We start from the raw sequence: 19965 nt of genomic DNA on the forward strand, positions 1-19965 counted from the left end.
AAGAGAACGCAGTTGGTAACCAAGAAGCAAAACTGTTATACAAGCGCAAAATTACTCTCCTGGAATTACATTCTTTCTGCCGCAGAAAAAGTGCAATGAGAGTGAATTCATGCGAAATAAAAGGAGTAGGGAAAATAACTGTACTCTTTGTTGCTTTTTTTCTGCAAGCGCAGAAACGAGAATGTGTATTTAAAGTACAAATAAGAAAAACAACATTTTATGAAAAATAATAACTTACGTTTATAAATTAAATTAATTGCTGATGTACATACAAGTATGTATGATTATACACTTTGAAATATCTTAAAACACTTCACAAATCCCACTAGAATCACTTGAAAAAATAAATAAAAAAAATAACTCAGCACATGCGCTTGTATTCAGAACTTAATGCACGTGTAAATTACTATTTATTTCCCATTATATTAATATTTAAATACCGAGAAACCATTTAATTTCAACTTTTCGCAATTAGACCGACGCTCTCAACAGTTCAAGCAGTACTAAGTGCTCTACAAATGCCGCTCTCATTTTTTGGCATTCCAACAAGCGCGTTATCTGTTAAGATCTAACAGGGAGAGAAATGAATCAACAATCAAATAAATAACTGTAAGCCAGGTGCCACAATTGGCAAACCAAATTACGAAATTAAGTCTGGCAGAGTAATATGTATATAACGGCTTCGCTCCTTGTCTAAGCTCATAATCGATTTGAATAAGAGCGCTCTAACAGCGACAGTAAATGTGGCCTACAATCGCTTTGCAACATGTGGCGGCTGCTGAGGATCAACATGTTTCAATATTTACGAGAACTCTATAAACATGTTGCAGAGAGCGTTATGCCTACAAGTTGATGGAAGAGTTGTGTATCAACATAAACTTTTTGTGAATTCAAAGGATTACATATTTTAAATTTTATAAATTGTAATCTTGCGTTCACATCACCTACAACTTTAAAATATTTCATATAAAGGAGCATTATAAATATACAAAGCATCCATCCGCAAACAGACTAAGTTTTCATGCCCGGCGGGGATTAAAAAAGTGAGATTTTGTGTTAAGAACGTCGACAGAAAAGCACATAAAACTCTCATTTCATGCACCGCAGTCGTCAGTCCTTGATTACAGTTCAGCTCCAACGTCAGCTTTCCCTTTTTTTTCTGCGCTTGAGTATTCAACAAACGACTTAAGTGCCACAAAATGGGGAATGCGCTCCTTTGCCTGCTAATCCGGTGCGCGGTTTCAACCGAATAAAGTATGCGGATACATACCTGAGGTTCACGTCCACCAACCAACCAGCCAGCCAACTGTCAACTCGAAGGCTCTGCCTTTGCAGCGACAACAACTACAACAGCAATAACAGATTAGTAAAATTGGTTTGCTTCGCAGCTGCAGCTTAAGCTGCCAACTGAGGGCCAAGACTCACTTCTGGTGTTTACAACATGTACCTGGCAGCATGTTGCTTCTGATTTCCCGTTTGGACATTTTTTGTACCCTGCAAGAACAAAAACAAAAATTAGGCAAACTAGAATAAATGGCACAAAAAAGGTGTGCACATAACTTCTTGTTTAAGTTGAATTGTCTAATTATGCAAGCGGCGCGAGCCGGACCGTTGTGAAACATTCACTAATTGCTTATAAATTGTTAATGCCTTTAACAGCTGACGGGCAAGAAAGGGTTAATGACACTTACACACACACAGAGAGAAACACTCTTCATGATGGCTGCTGTGGGATATGGATATTCGTGCAATTAGCTTTAGCAACAAATGGGCATTTTGTGTTAATTAGCATACAACCTGTAGGTGTTGTGATGTTGTTGTAGTAGTTGTTGTTGTTCCCTCTTCTTGTTTTTGTTTGTGTGCGTGAGCGTGTGCGTGAGTGCGAGTGTGTGTTCTTGAGTGGCTTGCCATTTCAGCTTTTAAGGCAATGCGTTTCGTGTGTCATTCTGACAGCTCTCTACAAATTGATGTTCGATGTTTGCAGCTTGTGCTTCGAACATGTTCAGCCACTCACAGTGCAATGCGCGGTGAAGTCAATGGATCAATAGAGATGAGTGAGAGAGGCAGGGGGAGATAATTAGAGTGGCCCTTCTGCTTTTGATTGACTATGCAAAGTACTTTTTTGAGTATGTATCTATATTTTTATAGCCTGTACTAGAGTTGGGCACGGGCCGTGTTTTTTGTCGTGGCACTTCGTGCCACGCGTGGGCCCGCGTGTTCGTGTTGTAAATTCCGATTTCGTGCGTGGCCGTGCGTGTTCGTGTTGAGCCAAAAAGGCACGACAAAACACGCACGAGGAAACACGAAAGAACACTAAAATCAGAAAACGAAGCACCCAATAGTCAACACGACTTTTCTGAAATTTTGGACACTAATAATTCAAAAAAAAATTAAATTGGACAGGTCAAGAATGGATATTGAAATAGATGACTATATAAGTAGTGTAGTTGATCCAGGAATTTGTGTGCTAACATTCTGGAAAAAAACAACAAAATGTAAAATGCTACGGCAATTATCAAGGCATATACTCAATATCCCTGTCAGCTCTGCAACAAGCGAACGAGTTTTTTCCACTTCTGGACATATTTTAAATGAGCGACGTACTCGGCTTCTTAGCTCAAATATTGATAAGATAATCTTTCTGAATAAAAATTTGTAATGTTTATATATATATATATATATATATATATATATATATATATATATATATATATTTTTTTTTTTTAATTTTTATATTTAATATATAAAAAGTTCGTGTTGGGCCGTGTTGGGCCGTGTTAAGAAAAATTTTCGTCGTGCGTGCGCGTGCGTGTTTCTAAAAGTTAATTTCGTGGCCGTGTCGTGTCGGGCCGAAAATAGCCGGCCCGTGCCCATCTCTAGCCTGTACCCAAAGGGTGAAAGGCTATACTAGTTGGCTATTGTGCGAATGTATGTAACACACAGAAGGAGGCGTGGCAGACCCCACAAAGTATATACATATATTCTTGATCAGGGTGACAAGCCGATAGCCAAGTCGGTATAGCCATGTCCGTCCGTTCGTCTGTATGAGCGCAAGGATCTCAGAAGGTACAAGAGCTAGAATAACCAAACTCGGTATCCAGATTCCCATAAGCCCTAGGCAGGTCAAGTTTATTTTTTTATTCTGATACACCCCCCCCCCCACTCCCCCGCAATTCGTGTTTCCACGATTCCATAACTCCCGTAGTTCTTGGAATTTCGAACTAAAATTAGATAGCTACATCCCGTTAGTGATTATGTGTCTGTATGCCAAGTTTCATCATGATAGGTCAATTCTGAAGAAAGTTATAGCCATAAATAAAATGGCTGCCCATGCTCTGCTTGGTGAGAGGTACAGGGTATTTAAGAGTTGAGCTTGCTCGACTTTAGCATTCTTTTCTTGTTTTAAATAAATAAACAAATTTAAATTTGTTTAAAAAAGTGCATTTTAGTTTTTAAAAACTACTGGTTTTTTTTCAAAGTTGATTTAAAATATAGCTTTCACTAAAATTAGTTTAACAATTTGTTGAAACTTTGATTTAAACTTCAAAGAACTACTTTATTTTAAAAAATATATTGCAGATATTTTTATTTGAAATCAAAATATGTGCTGTTAGGCTTTCTTCATTTCCTTCTATCTATTTATTATTATGAATACTTAAAATCTTAGCTATGGCAATAATTAATTGTATTGACAAACACAGTAATCTCGCCTGATTCTATCAGCGAACGAAAATTCACTTCTTTTATTGCAATAAAGGTGCGGGCCAAGGTCGCAAAATCTGGCTATGAAAGTTTGAGTGCCGGAAATTGGCATTTGTGCTTGAATGTGTGTGTGTTCGTTCGCATGTGTGTGTGTGTGTGCAAAACAAATATGGTCGCATACACACACACACACATCTCTATATGAAATGTTTAGGCACTTCTGTATCGCTTCCACCTTTCCAATTCATTGCCAGTCAGCACTTCCTGCCCATCGCATCCCTTGTGGCATTTGAGAAGATAAATCTATTTATTTGTAGTCGGTTCTTCTTTGTCTGTGTGTCCTTTTTTGTTTTAGTGCTTTTGCTGTTGTTGCTGTTCCTGTTTGCCTTAAGTGAATATTTTTAATTTCTGTGATTGATTGCCGTAGTCGATTCTCTTTGTATATAAATGTGTATGTGTCTTCTGATTTGGGTCGTCCTTTGGCTGCTGAAGGTGCTGCGGTAATTCCTACTTCATTGCATTAGTTTTTTTTTTGTCAAAACATGGTCGAAAAATTTTAATTAAATTTCTCCTTTGGGAGTGAGTCCCAGCATTGAATTCCAAGCGAGTAGGATAGTGTGTTTCTGATAAGAAAAGTATGTTTGCTTAAATTTCTAACTATTCAACCTTCAAGTAAGTCAATTAAGTTGGCAACTATCTAAGTCTTTAAAGCATTAATTAAGATTTTGTGTGCTATGTTGAAAATTGAGGATTATTCGTTGTATGATTATGATTATTTATTTTGGAGAATTTACTTTAATTATAAATATACATTTCTATCGTCCATGAATTTGTATTCCAATAGCCATTTCACTTGCCAACCGAACCAGATTACCACGCAAGCTATTTTTTAATAAAAATTTAGATTTTCAGTTCGAAAACATGTTTGCGAAAGTATTTCAATAAAGAACTTTCAATAAAATATTTTATCTAGAAAATGTAAAGAAAGAAATTTATTTTCTATGGCAAGCTATGTTTTTGAAAAAAATTGTATTGTAATTTTAAAAAAAGTAATTCTAATTTAAAAAGCAATAATTTCAATGGATCAAAATATTTTCAATAAAAAAGAATTATTCAAATAATATCTATAATAGCCCAAAACCAGTTTCAAAAATAAATGAGCTTCAAGGAAAAAAGTATTTTAATGTTTAATTAAAAACTCGCAAAGTAAAGGAAATTAATAAAACCAAAGTATATATTAGAAATAAACCAGATTGTGAATAAAATGTATCTGGAATAAAGAAATTAAATTGTTGAAAATCAAATTCGATGCAGAATAGGTCGACTTTCAATCAATTTTTATTTTCTTTGGCCACCTATCGTTAATTCTAAGATAGAAAAAACACAATCGTGTTAGTGAAACAATGAATTGTATTTGTTTAGAGATTACAAACATTATATTCATTATAATTAGTGTTCAGTTCCTTGAGGTCGTGTCTGAAATTATTTACAGGACCTATGCGCCTAACTGTGTAGTTGCTTTTGTTTTTGTTTTTGTAGTGTGTAGTATTAGCAGTTTTGTGTGTGTGTTTAAAGCTAAAAATCTTATTAACTAAGCAAAGAACTTAAATCTAAACTTTCCCTGGCGGTGGTCATTTCTTGTCTCTTTCCTTCATATATTTTCTTTTGGTTGCAGCATTCATTTCAACAGATAATCCACTGCTGACGTTGTGGTGGACATATACTGATCGAGCTCTTTGTCCAAATCCTCGCGCTTAACCTCCAGTCGCTTTTGTACTTGCCTGCCACCTGAGTGTGTGAGAAAAAGAAAATCGGTTAGTCAAAGCAGTTCAACGGTTAAGGGTGAGAGGAAGAACAAAAAATATCCATCAGCGATTATATATCCTCAGCGAGAAGCCTCTTGCAGCTGAGCCTCTTCCGTTGTTACCTGAAACTCTGCGACCACCGGCCTCACCGCCACCATTGCCAACTCTACGTCCACGTCCGCGACTGCGGGCACGACGTCCCTGTCCCTGTCCCTGGCCCGGTCTCTGTTGGTGTTGCTTGGCATTGCCCGATGCCGCTGAATTACCATTTGTGTTGCCTGCTCGTTGTGCACTACGTCCTTGGCGACGACGACGGATCCCAGCCTTGCCGGACACTGTCAATCCCGCTTGTTGCGTCGACGCAGCGGCAGCATTTGGACGTTGGCGCGAACGCGAGCGACGCCCGGCACCGACAGCAGTAGCAGCACGCACAGCAGATCTGAAAGGAGTAATGAAGGTAATGAGATTGGCGAAAAGAGAGGAAAAGTAGTCTCTGAAGCAAGATCTGGCCCTATGGCTAATAATTCGTTAAAAATAATGATCTCGATCTGTATAATTGAACCCCACGAAAAATAGCTCAGCTAGTCCCTCTGTTAAAGCTTCATTTTCTCTTATTGACTAGACCGATTGGGGGAAAGCATAACTCAACGATGAAAATTAGTAAGGAACATTTTCTGACAGACTAGCAATCCGACCTGTCCAACTATTATTGTTAAAGCTAGATATCCCCACAATCTTTAGTTTCATTGAACAACTTACCTTCCTCGAGCACGTCCCTTGCGCCCACCAGCAGCACCAGCAACAACGCCCTTCTGGGCTGCCGACGCATTGCCCTTTTGATTGCCACGCTTAACGACACGTCCATTGGCCACGCCACGTAGTTTGCTATTGGCACGACGGTTGCCTCGTCTATTATTGCCAGCGGGGGCTGAGGAGGCAGCCCCTGGACGCACACCCAAGCGTTCCTTGACAGAAACACGCGACTGACGGCCCCGACTCTGGGCGCGTCCATTGCGCCCAGGAATCTGGCGAGTGCGACTCTGTGAGCGACTACGAGCGCGTATATTGCCGCCAGGTATACCTCCAGCTATGGGTTGAATGCGTCCACGGGAGCGGCTGCGGGAACGGCCGCGGATCTGCTGTTGCTGCTGCTGTCTCGGCAATTGTGCGGCTACTGCTGCTGCGCGTCCACGTCGCGGCTGGCCAGGGCCACCAACACGTCTGCCACGCCGCCGGGCCACACGTTCGGCAGCACCACCCACTGTGGGGCGACGCAGTCCCAGGCCTAGACGCTGTCCGATGCCACCAACCTGTGAGTTTGAGCGACGACTGCGGCTGCCGCTGCGACGTTGAGCGCTGTGTTCGACCAGATCGGCGCGCATGCTAATTTTTATTGCATATATATTTGATATATATATATATTTTTTTTTTTTGTTAGTTGCAGAATTTAGTGTTTTGCGGTTTGTGAAGAAGAAGCAGAAGTAGATGTGTGATTGTTGTAGTAGTTGTTTTGAGAGTTGATCTTAGGATTTAGTTTTTTGCGCCTGCGCTGCCGCCGTTTTACAATACAATACAATAATAATATATATTTGTCCGCATCGAGAGAGCGCGCGCGCAGTTCAGGTTATTTAATAATAATAGTTTCTTATAGGTGCTTACGTTGCAACTCGGGTGACATTGTTCATCCGTATCGGCTTTCCATTCGGCGCTAGACGCAATGGCCGTGAACCGCCAACGCGTCTGCCAATCGCGCCATTACCGCCAGTTGTAGCAGCTGTCCGCAAGCTTCTCTGTAAGATGCATAAGGTTTTTGGAGGGGGGATTCGATTACAATCTGTTTTCGTTTTCGCTCGAACGCGCTGTGTACGTTGGTTGACTGACTGACTGACTGTTTGGTCTGGTCTGGTCTGACTGATTTATTGATTGACGGACAAGTCAACAACAAATGGGGGTCTTGCGTTTAACGTTCAACTGTTTGCGTTGCAGGGCTATTTCTGGGCTGGGCAAGCTGAGGAGCTCTCAAGCTCAATTACGAAAACACACTATGCTCCCTCCTTGAGAATTGCCACTTCCCTCCTAGGATTGACATCGCAGAAGGCGGTGTTACAATCTAGCAGCGTGCACGAAAGCGCTCTTCAACCATTTTTGGGGGCTTTAACTGCCGCTGCTGCTGATGCTGCTGCCGCTGTTGTTCCATTAATTTCAAAAATGTTTTGTGACGATTATTAACCGTGCCTTGCCCAGCCAGAATTTTGAAGGCAATCACAAAACTAGCCACAAGTTGGCCCGAAGGGGCACGTTCAAACGCTATTGTGTGTATTGTATTATTCAGTAATGCTGTCATGTGCTGCTCTTCACATCCCATTTAGCTTAAGACACGTACGCGCTTCAATTTCAATGCCGCTTGCACCGTATGCTTCCGTTTTAGTTCCTGCAGCAAACGCGCATTGGCCGCCGACACATTGTGATCCACGCCGGGATCGACAATCTTGCGAGTGCGGCTGCGGGAACGACTGCGACGTCTACCACGTGTTGAGGGCGACGTCTGCGATTGCATTTGGGTGAAGCGTTCGTTTAATGACATTCCAGTCTGCACCATTCCGGGGTGTTTTTCTTGATATGTGCGCAGTGATAAATCCAATGTTTTTAATTATATTCTTTAATTTCAGGTTTTAAGTGTAGTTTTTGCTTTAGCGCCGTTTCCACAGTTGTACTGTGTGCGTTGAAACTGAGTTTGCAACTGCAATGAAATCCGAAAACACACATTAGTTATATACAAGTGCAGGTAGCAAATTACAAATGACAAATTACAGGATACAAGGGTAGGTAAGCCGTTTCGCAGCTGCCTGGCAATAAAGGCAATAAAAGGGGACGATACGATAGACACGTATGCATTATTATGTACACCTGGCGTTCACATTTCATGCAGCTTGTCAAATTTTTCTATTAATATAGCTATTGCTACAACAACGAAAACACACAAGGCTGACTCATTACTTAACATTTGCCAAAGTAGTGCTCCGCTGACAAGCTGTACACAATTTTCGTTGTCAAACCACGCAGGATTTGGCATATATTACAAATAGTTGCAAATTAACATATAAATTACAAATAAAATGCATTTTTACTTACTTTTTAGCAGTTTCTCTGCAATTCTTATGTATGTTTTTTTAGATGTCCACAATTGAATTTCACAATTCAACTTTTTTCCAACGAAGCTTGTAGAGGTAATTTCTTATATTTTCGCGTTTGCCCTTTTATTATTTGTACTTGCAAATGGTTTTTTATGCACTGGAAAATGTTTTCCTCTTTCTTCAAATACTATTTAAATGCTTTTTCCCGCACAAAAATGTGAATTACTGCGCAGTTTGACAAAGAACGCCGTGCTACACATACGAAAAACTAGCAAAAGCAATATGGCGTAATTTTCAGTGCTGTACATTCAATTATAGTGCAGCCCTGGAGACTTGCCTACTTGGTGTTGCCACTAGACTCTATTAACATTTGTAAAATGAATTGATTTTGGCGCGCAGAATTTAGTATGAAAGTTTTCAAAAAATGTCTGTTAAGATTTATATGCACAAAATTACAAATAAAGCGCCTTATTCTTAAATAAATTTCAATAATCATACAGCATATGGTTAGTTCCTTTGATAAACGAAAGGCAGACAGTTGCCAGACCGATAAGTTTGATTCACATTTGCTTGCTATGGCAATTAGTTTAAATTTATTTTACGCGCAGCAGTTACGATTGTTATAACATATTTTAAAATAAAAAAATACTTTAATGTTAAATATTATTTGTAAAATGATAAATAAAACACACAAAGAAGTGAAATTAAACGCGCGCCTCCTCATGCGAAGAACGCTCGACGCTATTGCTGGTCGTTGATGGCGGAACGGCCGGCAGTTCCCTCATTTCCTCTGACGAGCGACCGAGGACGATGCGACGCGCGGACTTTGGTGTGCGCTCCAAGGACTTCTCAGCTGAGCGACGGGGTGTGGTACACAGACTGGAAACAGGTGAGCCGCTCACAATTGGTTTCTTATTGTTCCAAACGCAGAGCACAAACTTGATTTCCTTGTTAAACGCCTGCTTGAAGGTCAACTGAAGTATATAGATGAGTACTGGTTGCTTAAATAGTTTTCAGATAAATAGTTCTACACTTACGCGCTCTTCGAGTGCCACCTGTTGCGCATAAACCAAAAACTCGGCGATGCCAATTAGAAAGGCTATGAAAATGCCAACGTAAAGCGTATAAAAAATGCCTCGAACGTCGCGAAATGTCATGTCGGGTGTTTCGTCCGGATCCGGTTCTTCGTCGCAGGTAGAGTTGTGATTTTTCCACCAGCGCTGTTTCATATCGTAGAGCTGTCCTCGCTCGCTCAGCCGTAATATGGCGACGCTCAGATTGGAGCGATATTCGGCTCCAAAGGGCACCGCAATGGCGTAATGCTTTTCGCCAAACTTCTCCCCCACCGAGCGCAAGTCGCAGTGCAGTTCGCGATTGTATTCCAGAGTGGTGGTCTCCATTAAAAACATATACTCTCCGTGATTCTTTTGCACACGCTCGACGCCTTCGTCGTTGTCCTTGGTATAGGCCGAAGGATCATCGTTGTCCATGAGATTGAAGGCGAGGCGATAGATCGTCTCGTTGGACTCCGCCAGCAGATTATAAGTGCTGCCTCCGTAAATAGTGCCGAACTTCACCTTCTTCTGACCACTCAAGTCCTTCAGACTGCCAATGCTGCCCTCCATTTTGGAGTTGGTGAGAAAGGCAGCCAAATTGGCGGTATAGGAGTTGGCTATAATGATGGCAAAGATCCACCAGGTGGCCTCCAACATGCGAACATGTGGACTGCGCGGCAGAATATCGCAGCCGGCCGTCATAATCGACGCTACCGTCAGCCAAAAGGTGTTATGCAAATGCCACTGATTCTCAATAACCTCTGGGTCCTTATTGCAGGGATGCGGATTCACCCACTCCGACTTGGCCAGTCTAAAAGAAAATGAATATTTAAAAGAGCAATAGTGTTTTTTAGGCAACAAATTTAACGCACCGTGCCATAATGAGCTTCAAAAAGGACATAAGGAACACGGAAATTAGTATCCATATCCACACCTCACCGCGAAAGGGATCCAGGAAGGCGTCCAGCGCCTTCTCCTGTTGCGGCGTTTTATACGCCAAAATGCTGACCCCAAGCTGCATGAAAGGCACCGTAAAGTCCACCACAGTGCGACGAGCTTGGGTTATGGTTAAGTCACAAATACCCATGTGGGCGTCCTTTGAAAAAAACAAAAACAATAGCTAAGAGATTTCTGAGCCTAGCTAACCTTCCACCCCAATTACTTACATTATTGATGATCTCGCCTATGATCCCATTCCATTGTTTGGTCTCCTTATTCAACTTTCCGTATTGCTGATCCGCCACCGGTATGAAGATATAATCGAAGCCGACTTCTTGCGATATGGCATCGATGAGGTCGACTGCGTACCCTTGATAGATGTCATTGCCCGTCATATTCAGCTTGAGCGCTGTTTGGTTATAACTAAAATAGGGCGGACCTATTCGTGTTGCCACACGATAGACGATTTTCTTTTGTACCTTTGCCTCGACGCTCAGCTGCCTTATATGTCCCTTCGTATTCCAGACGGCAATGCCAATGCTGTCCAAAGGATCGTAAATCTCAATGTTGAAATCTAGGCGCTGTCCATCCTCATCGAATTGCAAGCTGCTGGTCCGAAAATTTGTGTTGTTCCGACCGGAAGTCTGCAAAAGAAAGGGTAAAAATTAAAATATAATTTAAAAAATCGCCATTAAAAATAAAGGAAAAAAAATGAAGCAGCTTTAACTTTCAAGCTTAGAAAGCTTTAAAAATTATTAGAGACTAGTTAGTTTCTGGTGTTTTTAGGATCGCCCTCTTTTTGTTTTCTTCAACTTCTTAAAAGAATAAGCCCTTTAGCTAATTTTTTTCTTTCATAATTGGAAGATTATAGAAGTTTCTTCTATCTGAATGAGATTTAAAAAGTGAATCCTTAATTGCAATTTGCTTAAAATGTTGAATATTTCAGTTACTAGTTCCATTTATTTACCGCCTTCATAAGCTTCACCAAATAGGGACCCATTTGCCAACTGCGACCACTCGAAGCGGCGAATTCGCAAGTCATTCGGGGCGGTTCCATATATTCCGGATAGAAAAAGGAAGCATTCCGCCAGACATTGACGAACAGATGAATAGCGTCATGCAAGAGATCATGGCTTAGAGTGCGTGGCGTCTCAATGGTTTCATAGACAACGTTCTCCCGTTGCGTGTAATAGCCATAGCGATCGATATACTCCTGAAATATTAAAAGATATATATATGTATATAAGAAAAGCAAATTTTGAACTCACAGTAGGGGGCTCCGGATTGAGAAGCATACGCGCTGCGGTTATATTTACGGCAAAAGTTTCATTGTCTGCGGCCAACTCGGCCAGATTGTCGCTATAAGTCTCCAAATTGGTTAGAAAGATGTGCTACAAAAAGGGGGAAAATGCCAATAAAGTGCCAAAAACCAATATAAAGATTTTCTCACATTAAACTGCCCCGTCAGGCCGAATTCAGAGGAGGTATTCAGCAGTTCCACTAGCATATCGGGCTTACAGTCCAGAACGACACGTCGCTCGCCGCGTATACTCTTCCACATGACCCGATAGTCCTCGTCCTTCTGAAATTTTCGCACTCGCACCACCTCGTTGTGGACATCACGAAGTTGCAGCAAATCCTGCAGACGCCCAGGGGCTCCGGCTAAAAGAAGAACCAAATTGAGGGCATATAGAATTCTACAAATAATAATTGATCCTTACCATCATCGGCATCGTAAACGATTGTAAACTTACGCCAACCATAGTTCTGCACGATGTCCGCATACGCCTTGGAAAGGGCCAACTGGGAGGGATATATATTGAGTGTCATCTGATGATTGATCTTATCCTCCTCCAATTGCTCCCCAGCTATATCGAATTCGATGTGTGGAATGCCGGTGCTGTTGCAGATCAGAGAGACAATGTCTACGATATATAGAAAATCAGAAGAGAGCGAAAGAAAACGTTTCACCATGTTTGGGATATTAGAAAAGAAGTAACTAATATTAAACAAATTAAACATAATACACTTTTTTTTTTTGGGACAAAAACAAGCCTCACTCGATATTGTATATTTTTCTCAGTGTAATTGCAATTTTTGTTTTCCCTCAGCTACGCCGACAAGGTTCTTCTTCTTGTTTTTTATTTTGCTTCGTTATTCTATACAAATTGTGATGGTTTCTCTGATCGCCCCTTTACCTACCGCTCTCCGCCTTTGAACTTGGTCCAAAAATAGCGACGACACCATTGTCGATGAGATCGCATGCTGTAGTAAAAATTAAATAATTTTTTAATGCCGCATTTCATAATATTGAACTGGACTTTACACACCGTACTCCTGCAACAACATACTGCCATCGTCAGGCTTTAAACGCCTGATCAGTGGTAGAAACGTTTGGGTCTGTTCGTTTTCAGGTCCATTCAAGGCATCGACCACAGTCATAAATTCCTTTTCGAGTTCCATTTCGTCGTCATAAAAAAAAGCACCTAAAAACATTAAATTTCGATATCTAATATATATATATTAATATATATCTGCCAGCTTACCGATATTAATTTGTTGCTGTACACTATAGTAAATGAAAAATGCACTCCACATGCAATGAAGCAAAAGAATTTTTCGCCACATTTTTCACTTGCTGGAATTTTCAGCTTTTCTCGCACATTTACGAAACAATTTTGAAAACTTTGCGAGGCTGCTATTTTTAAAAGCTGCCAATCAGTCGCGTTGAGAACTGTATGAGCACTAAATAGCATTTGGAATTTCACAGTAAAATAGAAAAATCAAATGTTAGAAAGCCAACAGCTGATTTTAAATTAAATTTATGTGGAAAATAGTTTTGTTTATAAAAATTAACATATGTTGCGGAGTTGGAAAATAATATTTTGAAGCTATTAAGAGCACTAAAAAAATTGAAAAATCAAATGGAAGAAAACCAACAGCTGATTTTAAATTAAATTTATGTGGAAAATAGTTTTGTTTATAAAAATTATTTAAGTTCATTTTATAAGTTAAAAGCAATCGAGTACTTGGAGGTCGTAATAGAATTCTTAATAATATTTTTTAATTACGAGCCCAAGCTCAAATTATATATCAGCACCCAATAAAATATGAAGTATTAACCTTTTTATAAGCATTAACATCATAATTTTTAAAACAGCCAACAGTCCTCTGGCTTGGCCCTGAGTGGCAACCCTCTAACATGCAACAGCTGTCTCGACCCACAGCTGTGCGCTGTAGAGTGGCCAGACCATGGACATACACTTGCGTGCCACTTTTCAGTTGGTTAGCATTCGATTGGCAATGATGGCCAACAAACAAAACATAAACAATTCAATATATAATTAATTATATTTATACAGCTGGCGGCGCGTGCCGTAGCATAAGCAGCAGAGCTAACCACCGTGTATGTCTGGTTTGGGTTTCTCGCGCGTGTCTCTGTAAAGTTAACAAATTACGAATATACGAGTATAGATATAGAATCAGAAGCCCGGCAATATGTTTTTAGATTTCCATATCATGTGATAGTGGTCAATTCAATTTGTTGTTGCGGTCTGTTAGGCTTATTATGCAAAAACTAGTTTGTGTTCTTGTGTGTGCGGTTATTGAACCTTTGACTCTTGACTTCGGTAGATAGCAGAGACCGATAACGCCCGCAGCAGTCTTAAGAATCTTGCCGTGTCAGCACATTTTTATATTTATTTCCAACTCTACAGTCATACCAACCAAATGTACGTCTACAAAATGGGTAATCGTGTGCCGGAGCTGATTATATGGTGAGTGGTTGGCCTTATCCCTTAAGTGATAGTAGTAGTTAATGATCCTTTTTTGGCGGCAGCTCCTTCATACTCATCAGTCTGCTGGTTATAAACTTTTTCTCGGATCTACTACGCGCCTCACTTGGCGGCTCCTACGCCCAACATTCGACCCTCACACAGCTGGTGGACGCCCAATCTAAAGAGTACGCTTGGCTCCTGAAACTGCTGGTTAACTGCTTTGGCTACAGCTGCGTCTTTGTGCCCGGCTATCTCATCTATAAGTATGTGCAGCGCACGAACTATTTGGAACGTGGTACCAAGACGTTCATACACACAGCCGTCAATATGTGTATAACCGGCAACTCGAGTCATACGGATGCAGATACCTTGCAGTCCAAGGCTGGCACTTCGGAAGTGACGCTACCCGTTACCAACGATCGCGCTGCGACGCCCAAACGGACCAGCTCCCAAGAGGCAGTGCTGCTATTGTGGTGCTTTCTGGGTTTGATGGTCTCTTATTTGACTTGGGGTGTGTTGCAGGAGAAGATTATGACTCAGGAGTATCGCAATTTCGATGGTGAATCTTCCAAATTCAAGGACTCACAATTTCTTGTCTTCTCCAATCGCATATTGGCCTTCATTGTGGCCTTCAGTTATCTGCAATGGAAGTCTTCACCCACCAGACATCGGGCTCCACTCTATAAGTACTCCTATGCCTCATTCTCGAATATAATGAGCGCTTGGTTTCAATACGAGGCCCTCAAGTTTGTCAACTTTCCAACACAAGTGCTGGCCAAGTCCTGCAAAATCATTCCCGTCATGCTGATGGGCAAGATAATGTCAAAAAACAAATACGAATCGTACGAATATGTGACCGCTCTGCTCATTTCTCTTGGAATGATATTCTTCATGACCGGCTCGGCAGATAACAGCAAGGCCAGTGGCGTGACGACATTAACTGGCATCTTTCTTTTATCCATGTATATGGTTTTTGACAGCTTTACGGCCAACTGGCAGGGAAATTTATTCAAAACCTATGGCATGACTTCCCTGCAGATGATGTGCGGCGTTAATCTGTTCTCATCGATCTTCACGGGCGCTTCATTGTCCATGCAGGGTGGCTTTATGGAGTCCTTGGCCTTTGCCACTGAGGTGAGTCGGAAATGTTTTATTTTTAAGCGTGTGCTATAATGCCAAATAAATGAAACAGGCAGTAGTTGGGCAATTCGATATAGACATGTCCCTGAGTCCGTTAGTTCGTTTGTTCTTCCGTTCGACTGTATGATCATCCAGAACTTTTGAATCAAAACAACTAAAGACACCAAATTTTGTATGTAGACTTGTTTTAGTCGCATATATATCAAGTTTATTGCAACTCATATAAAGCAGCGATATTTTATATGACTTACTGCAAAAAACGGCAACAAAATTCATTTTAAAAATTTGTTATTTATAAATTTTTAATAATGTCCAACTATATAACATATATTTCAAATAAATCGGTCCACTCTTGCATAAAGTTGCTGTAAGAACAATCAGAGTAACAAATTTTATTTTAGTTAAAGGACAGATGCGACTGAAAAGTTATAATTTCCCAAATTTTCTTGTATTGTTTTCAGCATCCCCTGTTTGTGTTCGACATCGTTATACTTTCTATATGCTCGGCTGTGGGACAATTGTTTATTTACCATACAATAGCCGTTTTCGGGCCAGTTGTGTTTACCATCATCATGACACTGCGGCAGGTGAGTGCTCGTTTGTTTGTTTACACAAATGCGCTTCAACTATCGGGGTCATCAATTTTTATTTTCAGGCCGCAGCCATTATGCTCTCATGCTTCATATATCAGCACAGCATATCGTTTCTGGGCGTTTTTGGCGTTTTAATTGTCTTCTTGGCCATCTTTTTGCGCGTCTACTGCAATCAGCGCATGAAGAGGCTGCGAAAGCACGCCGAGGCCAACAAACCCAAGCTGGCTGTTTAGCAATCTGTCTCAGCTGCACTTAAAATCCCACTAAACTGCTCAAATACGCACAGCCTAAGGTTTGGAACGGACCTATCCAGTATATGAATATAAATGTTAGTCACGAAATAAAGTCCAGCAGCTCAACTCGAATAGATAGTTAGACGAATTCTTAGCTAAACTTTTTGCAATGAGTTGGGTTAGTTGGTCTCATAATCTTTCCTCTGATAAACTATAGCTCGTAACTCCTACATAACACTAAAGCCAACTGACTATTGTATATTGTTGTTTTATATTTATAAGTTTTAATCACACAGTTAAGTGCAAAAGTTTACTTAAATTTATTGTTTGCCCAGACTTAGAGCAGAGGCTAGCGATCCAACGATTTTATAAATGCTTAAAATATTTTTATATATGTATAAAATAAATAAATGTATTACAAATGTATTACAAATGATTGTTTAATTTATTGTGGGTTTGGAGAGTGCCTTGAAGAAAGTTACAAAACGTTAATGAAAATTAATTCAATTGAGAGAAAGTGTTTTAATATTCAATTATGCTTCAAAAAAATTGCATAATTATAATGAATCATAAGAAAGAATGCCAGAGAGAACTGTAGCTTTTCAAAATTTACATTTTTAAGATGAAATGTCTCAATGGAGTTGTTGAGGAAGGTGCTGCGAATATATACATATATATCACATATTATCGGAACTCAATGGGCTTCAAAGCTAATGAAGGTGATGTTCGAGAAGAAGTTCAATAGATGCTGAGGACGATAGAGGTGCGGGTAGGCTTATCGTGAATAGCACTCTATGGTCTAGCATTGCCTTATGACTACATTTGACTCTGAATCCTGACAAACCTTTCCTCAACCAATCGTTAGATATTGTTGAAGTTAAAGATTAGAATAAATTTTACTTGTAACGTTTCTCCATGCTCTGGCAGCTATAGTAAGCTAATCGAATGCATTCAATTAATAATTTTGAAAATAAATTTAATTATTTTCCAATGAAGTTTCATCAATATTTAGTAACAATATGAAATAGTAAAATCATTCAACCAAAGTAAAGATATTTAAATGTATGATACAGCTATACGTTAACTTACATTTTCACTTGGAAACATATTTTGACTCATACAATACAATAGTTTTAAAAAGTAAATCATGTTGTGAACTAAAAATAGCTAAAATAATTTATGAGCTGACAAGTGCGGGTCTCTCTGGCTACCAAATAAAGAGAATTAGTCAGGAAATTGGCAACCACATCTTCAATTAATTTGTTGCCTGAGATTTTAACTCGGCCGCCTCTGTTTCCAGCCAGTCGCACGACCCTGACCCACATTTCTTGTGGGGCACAAATTTGGCAAAATGGTTTTCATTTTTGCCCAAAAAGCCAAGCGTGTAACTGGCTGGCTGGTTGATTGTCTGTCTGTCTGTTTGGTAGCATTATTAGGCACAGGTCAATGCACAAAGAGTCGTCGACTGGAACATGTTTCGGTTTCCATGATGTTGCTGATGATGGTGTTGGCGCTGACGAATTCGCGTTCGCACGGGTGGGCGGCCCATTATTAGCATATCAAAACAATGCGTTGGAAAACAACAACAACAACAAATTGAAGCCAATAAAAAGGGCATTATGCAATCGAGTGCCTTCTAAGGGAAAAGCAACTAATGCTGGCAGCAACTAATTGTACACTCTTCTGAAAGAGTATATTCAATTTGCTATTAAAGTCGGCTGCTTCTTAGAGTCTTTCAGTTCTTAGTTCTTCTAGTGTTTATAGTATTTTTTAATTCAATAGAGTTGGAGCGGTACTGATTTCTTAAGCAAACTAAATCTACTTGAGGAACGTAGCACGAGCATTCTTTTACAACACCGTATCCTTAAAACCTACAATTTAATCAGATTCCTGTTGCTTCTTTATAAATTAAAAGAATGAGTTTTCATAACCAGTATTAGCAGTTCTCATTAGAACGAGGACTAAACCACATTGTTCCAAAATATAAACGATTTCAATAGTAGTGTGTATAAGTTTTTGCGGCTTGCTTGCGATCAAAAAATCAAAAAAGTCATTTATTTGGCATCATTCCCATAGCAGCTATAAAAAGTACTGACGCTCTATATAATTTGTAATTAACTTGCTCTACATATCGTTAAAACAAGCCTGCATACTAAGTTAGGTGTACCTAGCGGTTATAGTTTAAAAGTTATAGAGGTTCATACAGTCGAACAGAGAGACAGACAGTCGCAAAGTCAGCTGACCAAGCTCAGCTATATTTTTTTCTTGCTATGACGAGCCACAACATTTTCTTTTTAAACACTCTTAGAGTGTAAAGAGTATTGTAGCGTATTACAGCTTCGGATTGTTGTCGTTTTAGCATTTCGCCGTTGTTTGCTATTTTATCTTGGTTGGCTTGTTTTTGCAAATGCGCCAAATTTGCTGTAGTTGTTGGCGGCGGCAAATCGTTGGGGCACCGAAGGTGATAAGTTGGGGCGTGCATCAAACTACCATCGTAGTGCGTTGCCATCACGCGTTCGAAGCAGAGGTGTCACGAAATATTAAATAACGAAAAGCTCGAAACGATATACCGAACTATAAAACGAAGAGTGTCCTTAGAGAGTGTGGAGAATGCATTGGCGTTGTCATGGGATTGGAGCTGCGCTGCTTTTGCTCTGTCTGCTCAGTCTCTGCGCAGGCGCGCCGCGCGGCTATTACTACGACTATCCGAAGAGGGAGAGACGACAGCCCGCGTACAGGAGCTCTGCGGGCAACAACGACGTCTATCAGCGGTACCACAGCAATCTCTATAATCGACAGAGCAAAGCGGATAAGGAGAATGCCAAGTTTACGGGGCTAGCTAATCAGGAATTGGATGATCTGAATGCGGATGATAGCGACGCCAAGTCGTTGCTGCTTAAGAAGAAGCTGCGCAACAAACTCCATTATGGTGGCTATGGAAATCCTTGTCTGCCCTTCGGCCGTAGTGCCAATGGCAAGCAGGCCGCTGAGGTGGAACAAGGACGCTTTCTGTTCGATCTGAATGTGTATAATGTGTACCCGGGTGGTGGAGCTTACAACGGTTGTCGTGGATATGGGGGTTACGGCGGGGGTGGCCTCCTGGGTGGTGGTGGCCTCCTTGGTGGTGGCGGCGGCTTGTTGTCCGATCCGGTCGCCCAAGCACCAATACCGGTAGTGCCGGTGCGTCCCTACGCACCACTGGCCACTTGGCTTTCGCTCTTTGCGCCCGGTCTGCTAAACAGTGCCACCCTTCCCGGCGTGCCTCTGGCCAGTCCCATACGTCCCACCGTAGCCGGAGATCCGCAAAGCGATCCGGCAGTGGATCCCAACTATGTAGCCCCAGCGCCTGTGCAGCGACCGGTGCCCAATCGGGTCTACTACGACTCAGTCGGGGCGGTAAGTTAGCAGCTAAGCTCATCATTTCAATGCTTTGATTATAATTTTGATCCCTGCAGGCACCCGTAACGCCCGGACAGCTTGTGGGCGGCATCAGTCAGACGGTCAATGGAATTATTCAGCAACTGACGGGTCAAGTGCAGCCCGTCTACCAGACTGGTGCCTATCGGCAGCGCAGCAGCTACGGCTAAG

At 40.9% G+C, this 19965-nt stretch overlaps 4 protein-coding genes across 5 annotated transcripts; 2 read left to right on the forward strand and 2 right to left on the reverse strand.

The window, feature by feature from the left end:
• Nucleotides 1-5094: 5094 nt before the first annotated feature.
• LOC115623417 (circumsporozoite protein) lies at nucleotides 5095-8879 on the reverse strand. The gene is made up of 6 exons (XM_030517735.1): nucleotides 8640-8879; nucleotides 7891-8247; nucleotides 7167-7297; nucleotides 6267-6890; nucleotides 5630-5946; nucleotides 5095-5490 (listed from the first exon to the last, which is right to left on the reverse strand). Exons 2-6 carry the CDS (start codon nucleotides 8104-8106, stop codon nucleotides 5381-5383), a joined length of 1398 nt encoding a protein of 465 aa, XP_030373595.1. The 5' UTR covers nucleotides 8107-8247; nucleotides 8640-8879; the 3' UTR covers nucleotides 5095-5380.
• A 466-nt stretch (nucleotides 8880-9345) lies between these two features.
• On the reverse strand, nucleotides 9346-13295 carry LOC115623931 (glutamate receptor ionotropic, kainate 2). Its single transcript, XM_030518490.1, has 11 exons — nucleotides 13182-13295; nucleotides 12966-13121; nucleotides 12838-12900; nucleotides 12357-12560; nucleotides 12086-12297; nucleotides 11904-12026; nucleotides 11603-11848; nucleotides 10863-11279; nucleotides 10569-10792; nucleotides 9679-10507; nucleotides 9346-9615 (listed from the first exon to the last, which is right to left on the reverse strand). The coding sequence occupies exons 1-11, from the start codon at nucleotides 13261-13263 to the stop codon at nucleotides 9346-9348; spliced, it is 2826 nt and encodes a 941-aa protein (XP_030374350.1). The 5' UTR covers nucleotides 13264-13295.
• Nucleotides 9478-16747, forward strand: LOC115623464 (adenosine 3'-phospho 5'-phosphosulfate transporter 1). 2 transcript variants are annotated; one of them, XM_030517825.1, is made up of 5 exons: nucleotides 9478-9530; nucleotides 14352-14411; nucleotides 14474-15545; nucleotides 16013-16138; nucleotides 16207-16747. In XM_030517825.1, the coding sequence occupies exons 2-5, from the start codon at nucleotides 14365-14367 to the stop codon at nucleotides 16375-16377; spliced, it is 1416 nt and encodes a 471-aa protein (XP_030373685.1). In that variant the 5' UTR covers nucleotides 9478-9530; nucleotides 14352-14364; the 3' UTR covers nucleotides 16378-16747. The 2 variants fall into 2 exon arrangements, with proteins under 2 accessions (XP_030373685.1, XP_030373684.1); XM_030517824.1 differs by lacking the exon at nucleotides 9478-9530 and adding an exon at nucleotides 13971-14041.
• Nucleotides 16748-18987: 2240 nt separating this feature from the next.
• On the forward strand, nucleotides 18988-19964 carry LOC115623936. Its single transcript, XM_030518497.1, has 2 exons — nucleotides 18988-19773; nucleotides 19833-19964. Exons 1-2 carry the CDS (start codon nucleotides 18988-18990, stop codon nucleotides 19962-19964), a joined length of 918 nt encoding a protein of 305 aa, XP_030374357.1.
• Nucleotide 19965: the final 1 nt, after the last annotated feature.

Source organism: Scaptodrosophila lebanonensis, unplaced genomic scaffold (assembly GCF_003285725.1).
Source record: "Scaptodrosophila lebanonensis strain 11010-0011.00,11010-0021.00 unplaced genomic scaffold, SlebRS2 tig00000053-arrow-pilon, whole genome shotgun sequence".
Taxonomy (NCBI): Eukaryota; Metazoa; Arthropoda; class Insecta; order Diptera; family Drosophilidae; genus Scaptodrosophila; species Scaptodrosophila lebanonensis.

Excerpts from the sequence above, each read along its gene's own strand:
- LOC115623417 (XM_030517735.1), bottom strand. The coding sequence starts at position 8,106 with ATGGTGCAGACTGGAATGTCATTAAACGAACGCTTCACCCAAATGCAA. Across the intron at positions 7,298-7,890 it reads CGGCATTGAAATTGAAGCGC|AGAAGCTTGCGGACAGCTGC; the intron begins GTACGTGTCTTA and ends TGCATCTTACAG. Across the intron at positions 6,891-7,166 it reads AATGTCACCCGAGTTGCAAC|CATGCGCGCCGATCTGGTCG; the intron begins GTAAGCACCTAT and ends AATAAAAATTAG.
- LOC115623931 (XM_030518490.1), bottom strand. The coding sequence starts at position 13,263 with ATGTGGCGAAAAATTCTTTTGCTTCATTGCATGTGGAGTGCATTTTTC. Across the intron at positions 12,561-12,837 it reads AAGTTCAAAGGCGGAGAGCG|ACATTGTCTCTCTGATCTGC; the intron begins GTAGGTAAAGGG and ends TATATATCGTAG. Across the intron at positions 11,280-11,602 it reads TGGTGAAGCTTATGAAGGCG|ACTTCCGGTCGGAACAACAC; the intron begins GTAAATAAATGG and ends TTTCTTTTGCAG.
- LOC115623464 (XM_030517825.1), top strand. The coding sequence starts at position 14,365 with ATGTACGTCTACAAAATGGGTAATCGTGTGCCGGAGCTGATTATATG. Across the intron at positions 15,546-16,012 it reads CCTTGGCCTTTGCCACTGAG|CATCCCCTGTTTGTGTTCGA; the intron begins GTGAGTCGGAAA and ends TATTGTTTTCAG. Across the intron at positions 16,139-16,206 it reads TCATCATGACACTGCGGCAG|GCCGCAGCCATTATGCTCTC; the intron begins GTGAGTGCTCGT and ends TTTTATTTTCAG.
- LOC115623936 (XM_030518497.1), top strand. The coding sequence starts at position 18,988 with ATGCATTGGCGTTGTCATGGGATTGGAGCTGCGCTGCTTTTGCTCTGT. Across the intron at positions 19,774-19,832 it reads ACTACGACTCAGTCGGGGCG|GCACCCGTAACGCCCGGACA; the intron begins GTAAGTTAGCAG and ends TGATCCCTGCAG.